At 38.6% G+C, this 12,298-nt stretch overlaps 1 protein-coding gene across 1 annotated transcript in view; it reads left to right on the forward strand.

Moving 5' to 3' along the window:
- The window catches only part of LOC122555464 (fibroblast growth factor 10), a 140,438-nt gene extending 128,419 nt beyond the window's left edge, over positions 1–12,019 (forward strand). The window contains exons 3-4 of the mRNA XM_043701493.2: positions 1,178–1,281; positions 5,671–12,019. Of these exons, the coding sequence (XP_043557428.1) occupies positions 1,178–1,281; positions 5,671–5,889 (323 nt within the window). The 3' untranslated portion in view covers positions 5,890–12,019. The remainder of the gene's footprint in view (positions 1–1,177; positions 1,282–5,670) is intronic.
- The last annotated feature ends 279 nt before the right edge of the window (positions 12,020–12,298 follow it).

The following is a 12,298-nucleotide window of genomic DNA, read 5'->3' on the forward strand; positions in this document are numbered from 1 at the left end:
ATTTGGAAGCTGTAGCTTTTGGAGCGCCGCTCCTTCATCAGGTGGTTGTGGAGTATAAGATCATAACATAACATGTCGGCAATGCACAGATTGGCAGTGGGAAGGGGACATGACCATCGGAAATTCAACTACTTCACCATGGTTTCCAAGTGGCAGAGTGTCTTTGACGGGATGAGGCAGGAATGATGAGGATAGGGTACAGTAGAAAGTTAAGCATTAGTCTGGATGTCTTCAATGGAGTCACAGTAAGAGGTGTCATTCTCACCCAGCCTCTCCAAACCTGAATTTCTAGCTTTTCTGAATTTCCAATGGTGATCTCTTTAACTTTTTAATCCACATATTTCCAGCAGAAGCCCTGCTTCATCTGTTAAGAGGCAAATTGTTGACTAGAAGACCATGCAACCTAGGATCTGAAGTAGGCCATTCAGCCCATCCCGTCTGCTTCATCATTCAGTGAGATCTCATTGGTTTCTCATTGCAACTTTAATCCCAACATCATTCTGATTCTGAAGAAAAACTGGGTAGTAGGTTGACAGCAAAATATCTCAAAGCAGTCACATTTTTAAGACAGAGGTAAATAGATTCTTGTTTCCAAGTGAATCAAAAGTTATCAGATGTGGGTGAGAGTGTAACATTCAAAAGGATTGACCATGATCTTATTGAATAGTGAAGCAATCTTGAGGGGGTGGGTGGTCTACTTCTGCTCCATTTTCTATGTGTATAGATCCCTCAGTCTTTTTCCTCCCTTCATACTCAATGATGGGGCTTTAATATCTGTTAAAACACAACTCAAATCAAATGTAACAAAACATTTGTTCATTGTTGATTCATTGTTGCAGGCCAATCACTGCGATTGTGACACCCTCTTCTACACCATTCCCTTTTACTATACTCTGACAGTGAGACAGAGATGTTCATAATATATTGTGAGGAACTTAAGTGTAACTGTAAGAAATTGAGTTTACTGTGGAACAGTAATGTTACCCAAACTTCATTTCCATAGCACTCTGAATTACTATTCTTTCCTCAATAATGCATGTGCAGTTTCAGAAATGACATTTTTTACAGCATCTATTTAAATAATTTTCTACTTGCAATTGGTGTCAATTAATCTATATTCTCTGAAATACTCTTGCTGTGGTCTTGAAAGTAATAATATTATTTTGTTTTGTTCCAGGTATACTGAAAATTACGTCTGTGGAAGTTGGCGTTGTGGCTATTAAAGCAATTAACAGCAATTATTATTTGGCCATGAACAAGAGAGGAAAGATCTATGGCTCAGTAAGTACTCTTTAAAAGCATTTCAATTATAGTGTCGTTAAAAAGAGATTATAATGATTTATGGCTTAATTATCTGCAGATTATAATGTGGTCAGCAATTGAATTAGTTACTAATAGGCCAAAGCTTAAGTCACAGAACATATCAACTGTCAGATTACTGCTGTGTTGCTTGAGTTGATTAGATTAGATTTAACTGAACTAATTATTCAGGAATTACTGCATTAACTTTATTCCTCTTACGAATTCTGTGGTACTTTTCTTCTCGTTCAATTCATCTCCTCAGCTATTCTTAAGATACCATCTTACATCAGGGTACAAATCCACAAATACTGTTTGGCCCCACCTGGTAAATCATACTCGTCTCAAGACACATTTTTCCTATAAGGCTTTTCAATAGAGACAGTGTTCATTTTTTTTAGATTCCATTTGCTACAGTGTGGAAACAAGCCCTTTCAGCCCAACAAGTCCACACCAACCCTCCGAAGAGTAACTCACCCAGACCCACTCCTCTACCCTATATTTACCCCTGACTAACGCAGCTAACATTATGGGCCATTTAGCATGGCCAATTCACCTAAGCTGCACATCTTTGGATTGTGGGAGGAACCCAGAACACCCAGAGGAAACCCACGGGGAGAACATGCAAACTCCACATAGACAGTCACCCAAGGCGGGACTCAAACCCGGGTCCCTAGCGCTGTGAGATAGCAGTGCTAATCCCTGAGCCACCATGCTGACCTAAAGTTCATATGCTTTCATTCAATTCCACAATGAAGTACACAAACCCCAGCTGATTCACCCTTCCATCTCATCTAAAGGGACTAAGGCTAATTATGGCACTTGAAATGCCATGCAGCTAATTCAGTATAGAACAAGGATCATAGGGGTCTTTTGTGGCACAGTGGAAGCATCCCTGCCTCTCAGCCAGAAGTTCCAGGTTCAAGTTCAATGTGCTCCAGAGATGTCTGAACAGGTTGGTTAAAAATAATTAAAACAAGGATCACAGATATGCTACTACCCAAAGTTGGCCTTAAACTATTGCGTGTGGTAGGTATATTCAAAATATCTTTTGCTCTGTTTGCACTGTTTGCTCAAAAGAAACTTCAATTAAATTCACAAGTGCACACAAACTAAAGGGAAAATGTTGAGAATGCTGAAAATCTGGAGTAAAATCAATAAATATTGGAAATGTTCGGTAACTCTGACAGCAGCTGTGAAAACAGCGATGTCCTTTTACATCAATGAAGATCATCAAACGGAAACACTTAAGCTGCTTCTGTTTCCAAAGATGCCGCCTCATGCTGAGTGTTTGCAGCATTTTCTGCTTTTTACTTTAGAATTTACTTAAAGTTACTGATGTAAAGGAACTTCTTGGAATATTTTTGAAGGCAAGGAACTGATTAAAAACAATAAAGGTAGAAATTTGGAGAAATCTAAGGAATGGTTTTGGAAACATATACAAACTGAAATATTGGGAGTGTATAAACAGCTTGAAAACCAACCAAGAAGCTCAGGTACACCCAAAATTGGACTCGTTATCATTTTCTGTGAGAGGCATCAAGACTTTTTGCCTTCACTGTCAGCTTCCATTTTATTTAGAAGAGAAGTTAGAACAGGTAACAAAATGGGGGAAGATCATCACAACGACAATCGAGTCAAAGGAGCCTTCCAGTCACCTTTTGGCTCCATGAGAGTTTTCTGATTAGATTATTCTCTTAAAGTTTGCCTTCAGTTGGCAGAAAATGAAGAAACCTGAGCAGGGCAGGCCCTGACCAATTCATCATCATCACCTGTTTATGTGAGCAGAGCATGCAAGGATGTTAGACCCCTGGGTGATGGACATTAGGGATCTAATGCCTGTTATAGGATGCTGCCAGGGACATCTGGATAGTGGTTCTACCCAAATTGTGATTGGATATAATTCAGTCTTTGAATCACATGACTTTGGTCCTCAGAAATGTGACTTCGTGTGTAACAAAGTCCATTTTATAGCCTAGAAATTGAAATGAAAGTCTTAAATAGTGGAGAAGAGGAGTCATGAAATCAGCAATCATCACTACAGGAGTGAAGAAAGCTGGTAAGGATGTATGGGTGCAGATGATTCTCGGGTAGACTGCAAGAGGAAATGGAATTGAACCTGAAAATATTTCAAAGGGGGAGTGTGAAATCAGAGTCTGTGTATTCAGTTCTGAGGCAATGAGCTTGATGGGATAGATGGGATGGAGATCCAAGCAAAAGGACTTGCTGCCAAACTCTGGATCCAATACCCAAAATGCAAAATCCTTCCATAAAATCCATGGGTAATGTTTGTCATAATAAATTATTTAAATATATGATGAATATGCAGGTATTTTTAAATAAGATCAGACTACAATTAATGCAAAAATTAAAATCTGTTCCAGCAAAATGCAATTCAACAGGTTCATGGGATAGTCATGACATGGTAACAAATAGTAGTATATGTATTCTAATTATTGCTTGCAAATCTGTAAAACATGCAACAGATTTGTTTTCACCATCCAGGAACTCCCTGTTGTTCAATGATTGATGTGAGTTGGCTGGAATGTTCTGCCCATGACAGTTTCTCTGATTCCTGTCCTCATAAAATGATATTGCTGTATGTTGAGAACAGTTACACTCTATTGCACATGAATAACTCTCTCTGGGGAACAGAGTTACAAAGATAACTTTCAGCAATGAATAAGCAATCTGAAAATAATTTATTCACAGGGCCAAATTGAATAAAAATAACATGAAGCACAATCTCTAACACAAATTGAATTTTATTTTACTTTGTTTTCATTTAGTCATATATCTTAATTTATGAATAAATTATTAAATTTATTGTCTTAAGCAAGCAAATTTAGGGAATCAGGATAAATGAAAGCTTTCAATGCACATTTTTGAAAAAGCCTCCTCAAAATTGTCAAGACAATCTAAGGTCAAAAATAGCTTTATGAGCCATTTAAATGTTACATTGTACCAAGATGGCACGGTGGGCAGCACGGTGGCACAGTGGTTAGCACTGCTGCCTCACAGCACCTGAGACCCGGGTTCAATTCCCGCCTCAGGCAACTGACTGTGTGGAGTTTGCACGTTCTCCCCGTGTCTGCGTGGGTTTCCTCCGGGTGCTCCGGTTTCCTCCCACAGCACCAAAGATGTGCAGGTCAGGTGAATTGGCCATGCTAAATTGCCTGTAGTGTTAGGTAAGGGGTAAATGTAGGGGTATGGGTGGGTTGCGCTTCGGCGGGTTGGTGTGGACTTGTTGGGCCGAAGGGCCTGTTTCCACGCTGTAATCTAATCTAAAATCTAAAGACATTCACTCAGCAATGTCTATCACTAAATGTTTATCACTTACTTAATAGGCTTAATTTCATCACAGGAGACTGTGGAATGGGAGGGTGAAGTGAAATAAATTCGTAATGCTTACTTAGTATTAAGCCTGAAGTTTTAAGAATGGAGTGAGCTGAGATATTCAGTTGGAATCCCAGGTATGCATGTGATAGGGTAGGATATGGAGCCCTAAATCTTGATTTCAATACATTCATAACTCAAATTTTGAAAGAGCTTGAGAAGACCACCTGAATATGGATAGTCAGAGGGGGAACAGGAGAAATTCAAACAAGACATTCTGGCTTCCAATAGTTTCACCCCAACCCTGGTCTACGATAGAATACCTCACCTCCACAAAACACAGTGATTAACAACTGAACTGACAAACCTGCAACAAGTATAATACTGACACAGTCTAGACACATGGACAATGGAGTGTAATGAAGCCTGTCAAAGCAGGATTCATAGTAAGAGGTGCAATAGCATCGCACAGCAGATGGTGAGTCAATGAGTTAAATAGATAAGGATTGGATAGTATGAAGGTCAGGGTGAGCAGCCAGTGGCAGGGTTAGTTACACCATACACCATTGTTGAAGGCATGAGTGGTAGAGTGCCAATACTGAGGGTGGCAGCCACTGGCTTCAGAAGCATCATTATAAAGAGGCATGAGCTGCATAAAAGCCCATCACAGATACCTAATTGGTCAGACAGCGCATGTCACATCTCCTAACTGACCACACATTCATACCAACTTCAGAATTCTGTCAAACTCTGGGTCCATAGCCCATTGCCTACCTTCGACATTGCTCATGAATTTCTGACCCACAGTAGCAGTAGAGGACTGCTTGTGCTTGAGCAAATAAGTAGTTAATGTTCTTTTAATCAGAGAAATGTCATGAACGTGCTGACATGTAATCATTCAATTCGCAATAAAGACATTTATTAATTTTCACAGCAGCTGAAAATTTTGGTGATTGCAATTGGCAGCTAATTAAGGATGAATGTGAAACTCTGGAAGTTTAATATTTGCAACATTGTTTTAATTTTGTTTTGCAGAAAGATTTTAATAATGACTGCAAACTTAAAGAAAGAATAGAAGAGAATGGTTACAATACCTACGCTTCCATGAAGTGGAAGCACAATGAACGACAAATGTTTGTGGCTTTAAATGGAAAAGGGTCTCCACGGAGAGGGCACAAAACAAGACGGAAACATCCTTCAGCCCATTTTCTACCAATAGTGGTGAGGCAGGATATCTCTCTAATATCAGACTAGAATCAGCGAAGACAACACTTTCGCAGTAATGAGTGCTGGTATTAATTCAACACGGCGTTTCATTTCAAGCATGGCAACACTCTATTAAAATGTGGAAGTCTTAATGATGAACATTATCAGCGCTCATGCAGTAAACTCACAGACATCGACTTGTAAAACTTCGAACAAACCTTTGATAATCAAATCATTGTTACTGGCATAAGGAGTTCTGGTGCCAGTAAAGATTGAAGCAATTAGAGAGAACATAGCGGGCAATGGCAAAATATCTTGTGATGTATCCTTAAGCACAAGAGGCAATGCAGTTGTACAATGTTGTATGATCTTTGTGAGAAGATGTTATTTATGGAGTACTAACCCATATCAAAGACCTTTTGTTCATTCAAGCCTGATTATCAAACGAGTGGTTAAACACACAAACGTTTATCTGGAAGCACTTTGGGTCAGACACGAAGCAAGTATTTTCTATAACTACACTTCACAACAATAGACAGGCTTGAAAAGTATATATAAATGCACGAAATGTAAAGCTGCTCTAACAAAATGAGTCTTTAGTTGCTCTTCAAATGATTAATTCTAAATATAATTTTTAAAGCATGCTTATATTACAGAACCAGCAAGACTCCACAAAGTAAATTATTGTTAAAGTTAGCTTGGTATTGATTCTTAATTGAAAATTATCTCAAAAATAAATGCTTATGTTTGTCATTAAAATAGTAATAATATTACAGCACAACCTTTTAACTTTCTGAAAATGGCCCCAACCATTTTGCTGAAAAATAGATTCATTTTGGTAGAGCAAGTGAAAAGTAGCAGCAGTATACATCCCTTTTTCATTGTAACACACAGTATGTAAGTTGCATTAAGCCTCTTTGGCAGAGTGAGTAGAAAAGTACAAGTAGTCATCAAAATGTATTTTGTTCTAAATACTTTTAAAGATATTTCTATTAAGATGAATATTGATGCTGCATTCCCTTCATACTTTATAATTGTAAAGTGGTTTGTTTATTTTTGTTGTTCGGGAATAGTATTTTTGGTACAAAGGAGAGTTTTTGACAGACAGTAGATCTTTTCTAGAATTTAACCCTTTTGTTGCTGGTGCCCCATGATTATTTAATTTGTGTCTTCCCAGGCAATTCTAGCCAGTGTGTCAGATGTTAATCTGTTTTTTTTCTTGAATAGCTCAACAAAATATGTTTTCTATATTGCATAGTGGAAAACAATCATTTGATCACCTTCCTGGTTTCTTTAATAAAGTTGATTGTCTCTTAAACATAAGACAATATATCTTAGCTAGATTTTGTATTTCTGTTCAAAGAATTAAAACTTGATCAGAATTGTTCCCCAATTTTTCACCTTCCAAACAAGAACTGTTTTTATTTTCTTCCTAGTTTTCTCCTTTCCCTTGCAGATTACTCAAAGGATATGATTCTTCAGGAACTAACAATGCTTCAACACATTCCCTGAGTAACTTGTTTATATCTGAGTCTGGATCCTTGGTTCTTGGGTTATTCAATATGCAGTAATCGTCGCAGCCAAATATGATTTGCTTTTGACCAACAAATGCACTCACATATTTTCTGATTGTATCACTGGATTGCCATTGACAAAACTGATCAAATTTTGTCCTCTGCATTCCAGGAATGTACAAGCCACTTTGATAACCTTTATTGTTTCCAGCTAAGATATCCTAATTCAGGATATATGAGGTAGTTAAACATGGACACCCCTTCGCTTGTCTTGCCTCACTATCAAATCACACTCGTGCACTGGCTGACTAGGTCCTTAGGAGAGCTCATAAACAAAAGGAGGGCATTCAGCCCATTGTGTCTGCACCAGTCAACAAAGGTCTGACTACACAAATTGCATTTCCCAGATTTTGGCCCATTATCCTGGGAGCTATGAAACTCAAATGAATACTGCCAAATACTAAATACTGTTCAAACGTAATGAGAGTTTTTGACTCAACCACCCTTTCAGGCAGGAAGTTCTAGCCACACCCCATCCTCTGAATAATAACAATCCCCTCAACTCTACTCTTAGTTTTCTACCTTTTAGCTTAAGTCTATGCCTCCTGGATATTCATGCCTCTACTAATGGAGAAAACATTCCTTTCAATCAGCCTATCAATGCCCCTCATTATTCCATACACCTGTTAGAGGTGGCACAGTGACTCATTAGCAGTGCTGTCACATAGCTCCGGGTACCCTTGGACCAAGGGACCCAAATAGCCTCTTTCTGCATTGAGGGGATTCTATGATGTGGTGCTTGCTCAATCATTCCTTTTCCAAGGAAACAACCCAACCTTTCCTCATAGCTCAGATCCTCCAGACCAGGCAGCATTCTGGTAATTCTCCTCTGCCCTCTCCCTGGTGAAATCACATCCTTCCCATAATGTGACCATCGGAACTGAATGCAATAGACCAGTTGTGGTAGAACCACCATCTCATAACATTCCAACATAACTCCACTGTACTTATATTCTCCCCTTAGCTAATAAGGGCAAGTATTCCAGAAGCTTTCTTAACTACGTTATCTATCTATCCTGCCATCCTCAGTGATCTATGATATGCTTCCCACTATCTCTCTGGTCTTCAGTACTATCCAGGATTCCACCATTCAGAGTGAAACTTTGTTTTGTTCGCACTCCTGAAGTGCATTATGTTACATATTTCTGGATTGAATTCCATTTGTCCCTACTCTGCCCATCTGGCCAGTTCATTGATAACTTCTTATAGTTTATTTATGTCTATCCTTCTCACAATTATTTTGGTCATTTGCATGCTTCTTCATTATATACCATTCATTCATATCCAAATAATTAATTTACATGGCAACCATCAAGGGGCCCAACATCAATCCCTGCAGGACCCCACTGTAAACTTGCATCCAGTCAAGGAAGCATCTCTCTACCATCACCCTCTGCTTCCTGCCTCTTAGCCAATCCAATGTTCTACTCTGCTTTGGATCCCATATCTCTTGGTTTCCTGACCAGTCTGCCAGAAGGGACTTTGTTAAAATGTTGCCAAATTCCATGGAGACCACATCGAATACATCACTTTCATCAACAGTCATGGCTAGCTCCTCAAAACATTCAAGCAAATTTGTTAAACACAACCCTCCCTGAACAAATCCATGCTGACTATCCCTGAATAAACTCTTTCTTTCCAATAGCAAAGCTATTTTATCTCCGAGAATTCTTTATAAACATTTTCCCACCATTGCAATTGGATTGACTAGCCTGAAGTTTTCTGTCTATCCTTACTTCCCTTTTTTTTTAAATAATGGGGCAATGTTAGTAGTTCTCCAGTCCTCTAGCACCACACCTATGGCCAGAGAAGATTTAGAAATTACTGCCAGGGCACATTATATCTCCTCCCTTGTCTCCATCAACATCTCATACATCGCATCTGGGCCCTCAGATTTATCCACTTTTAAAATTGCTGTACACCTGCCAGTAACTCCCCTCTCTCTCTTTGTTAATTTCTTATGATATTTCACATTTCTCCAACCTCTTGTCGATATATATGTTGTCCATTTCCATTGTGAAGACCAACATAAAGGATTCATTGATGACCTTGCCCACATCTTCTGTTACCTCTATGGTCTTTGATGGGCCCTGTTCTTTCCCAGTCATTCTCTTGCTCCGTATATTTACAAAGAAAGTATTCTAGGTTTTTGTTTATGTTACTCACCAATGCTTTCTCATGCAACCTTTATTTTACTAATTTTCTTACAATAATATCCTATTAAATATTAAGAATAACATAATCATAGAATCCTTACAGTGTAGAAGCAGGCCATTTGGTCCATCAAGTCCACACTGATCCTCCAAAGAGCATTTCACCCAAACCCACCTCCCTACCCTATAAATCTGCATTTCCCATGCCTAACCCACCAATCTGACATATCCCTGGACACTATGGGCAATTTAGCATGGCCAATCCACCTAACCTGCACGTCTTTGGACTGTGGGAGAAAATCAGAGCACCCGGAGAAAGCCTATGCAGTCACAGGGAGAATGTACAAACTCCACACAGTCACCTGAGGGTGGAATTGAACCCGGGACCCCAGTGTTGTGAGGTAGCAGTACTAACCACAGTGTCACCATGCCTCTGACGTCTGGCATTCCCATTTTGTGTGTTGCGATGGAATTCCTTTTTGGAGGAGCCAAATGAAAGAATTCTTGGGATTAGCTCAAATCAAATGTCATTTTTACAACATCGATTGCCCAGCATCTAGTTTGAACCACATTTTGGGAATTTGGGCAATTATTTCTCCAAATTGTCCACCTATTCATTTCAGAGAAGGGGAAAACAGGGCACTGTGGGTTGAATTCCTAATATACAGTCCCTGTGGCAAACCTCCTTGCCAGAAGCATTATCAGATAAATGTATCTTTCACATAGAAATATTGTTTTACTTCTTATTGTGGAAATTCCTTGCAAAATCTCAGACAAAAATTACAAAATAAAACCTTGGTAGGGTATTAGGCCGCTGGAAAATAAAGGCACCCTTCAAAACCACATAATCGCCTTTCCATTATTGAGTCATGGTGATTTTTATTGGTTGTAACCATATATTTAAACAAGCTGTTAAAAAGAAGCTAATCTAAGGTCTTCTCTATCTAGTAAGTGATTTCTTACTAAATGCTCCACCAGAATGAATTTGGTTGTGTAGGTGAAGATATTTCTGTTCAGATTAATACAGCAGCCATTTATATTTTGTTATTAGAAAGTGGACAGCTTTTGGAAATGATAGTTTTGAATTTTTGCAATGAAAATAGACCCAAAAGAATTGGGAATTCAGGCTTCCTTGTGATGATTGAGTGAATGGTTCCCAGATAAACCCATAATAAACCATTATACTCAGATTAGATTACTTTACAGTGTGGATACAGGCCCTTTGGCCAACAAGTCCACACTGACCCACCACCAACCCAGACCCATTCCCGTACATCTAACACTACGGGCAATTTAGCATGACCAATTCACCTAACCTGCACATTTTTGGACTGTGGGAGGAAACCAGGACACCTAGAGGAAACCCATGCAGACGCAGGGAGAATGTGCAAACTTCACACAGTCAGTCGCCTGAGGCGGGAATTGAATCCGGGTCTCTGGCGCTGTGAGGCAGCAGTGCTAACCACTGTGCCATCATGCTACCCACAATTTTTAATATAATGTTTTTTCTTTAAGCGAGCCTGGATTGGTTTTGTATATGTTGTATCTGGATTGTTCTGACACTCAACATTTATGACCATATTTTCAATAGCAGAACCTATTGGACTCTACTTGGAGAAAAGCACATTCAGAATTATGTGATTTTATTTTGTTGAAGACAAATAATAGAACAGCTTCTTCTTAATAACTATCTTTAAATGTTCGCAATAGTGCAGTTATAACATTCATTAAAAAAAAGATTATCCTCCAAGATGGAAGAGCTACTATGAATGAACTACATCAAACTTCAGTTCAGAAGCCAAACATTTTGATATTAAGTTTTTACATTTTCTAATGTGTTTATTACCATTTAAAGAGTGACACGTTTTCATTTCTGATGGCAATGTAATGGTATAATGTTAAGGAAGCAGACTATGTTGCATTCCAGTTGACAAATGTAAAATATTTGCTGGCATACACTGCTTTTTTTGGCAAATGAAGACACAGTTGAGGTATGAATGTCTTCTAGAACTGCATTTAAAAGAAAAGGGGGAAAGGCAGCTCGTGAGTAAGCATAAGGTATCTAGTGGTCTTTCTAAGAATTCTGAAAACACGCGATACATGTGGCTCACAGATTTGTGTGTTAACCACAATTGGAAACTGAGCCAGCAACCACTCCAGCACAGAGGGAGAGTCTAAACCACCACACTACCAGATCACAACACTTCTACTATATACTTTTAAGATTCATTTCTATCTTTCTTCCCCTTTAATTGTCATCATGCCTTTTCATTATTGCAGTAGAATCCTTTAAGCTAATCGTAGGCAGAAGGTTACCATAAACAATTGGCTACAGTGGAGCATTATTTATTTATTTAATTATTTAGTCAGATGAAAGGCTGAAATCAGTTTTAATAGTCATGGAGTTATTTTGTTTTTTGATAAAATAATGAAAATAAAGACAATATTATATGCTGAGCATTCCTGTCACTGGTTTCCTTGTTGAAATTTGTACTATTGAAGATTTTATAACAGAGGCTAGTCAATTGGTGCTGCATTCACAGCTATTGCCAGATTACATGACTAGGAAGTTGTTGGCATGCAACTTATGTTCAACATAATTGTGGTGGTACCAGGAAAATGTACATTTTATGTGACAGCAAACACAACCATAATCAGACCTGGGTTCCCCTCAATTAATTTATACACTGATGTCTAATGGAGCCCTATGGGAAGATTTTGAAGCTGTTA

Source organism: Chiloscyllium plagiosum, unplaced genomic scaffold (assembly GCF_037043375.1).
Source record: "Chiloscyllium plagiosum isolate Xiang-an unplaced genomic scaffold, Cpla_swu_hap1 HiC_scaffold_1, whole genome shotgun sequence".
Lineage (NCBI taxonomy): Eukaryota > Metazoa > Chordata > Chondrichthyes > Orectolobiformes > Hemiscylliidae > Chiloscyllium > Chiloscyllium plagiosum.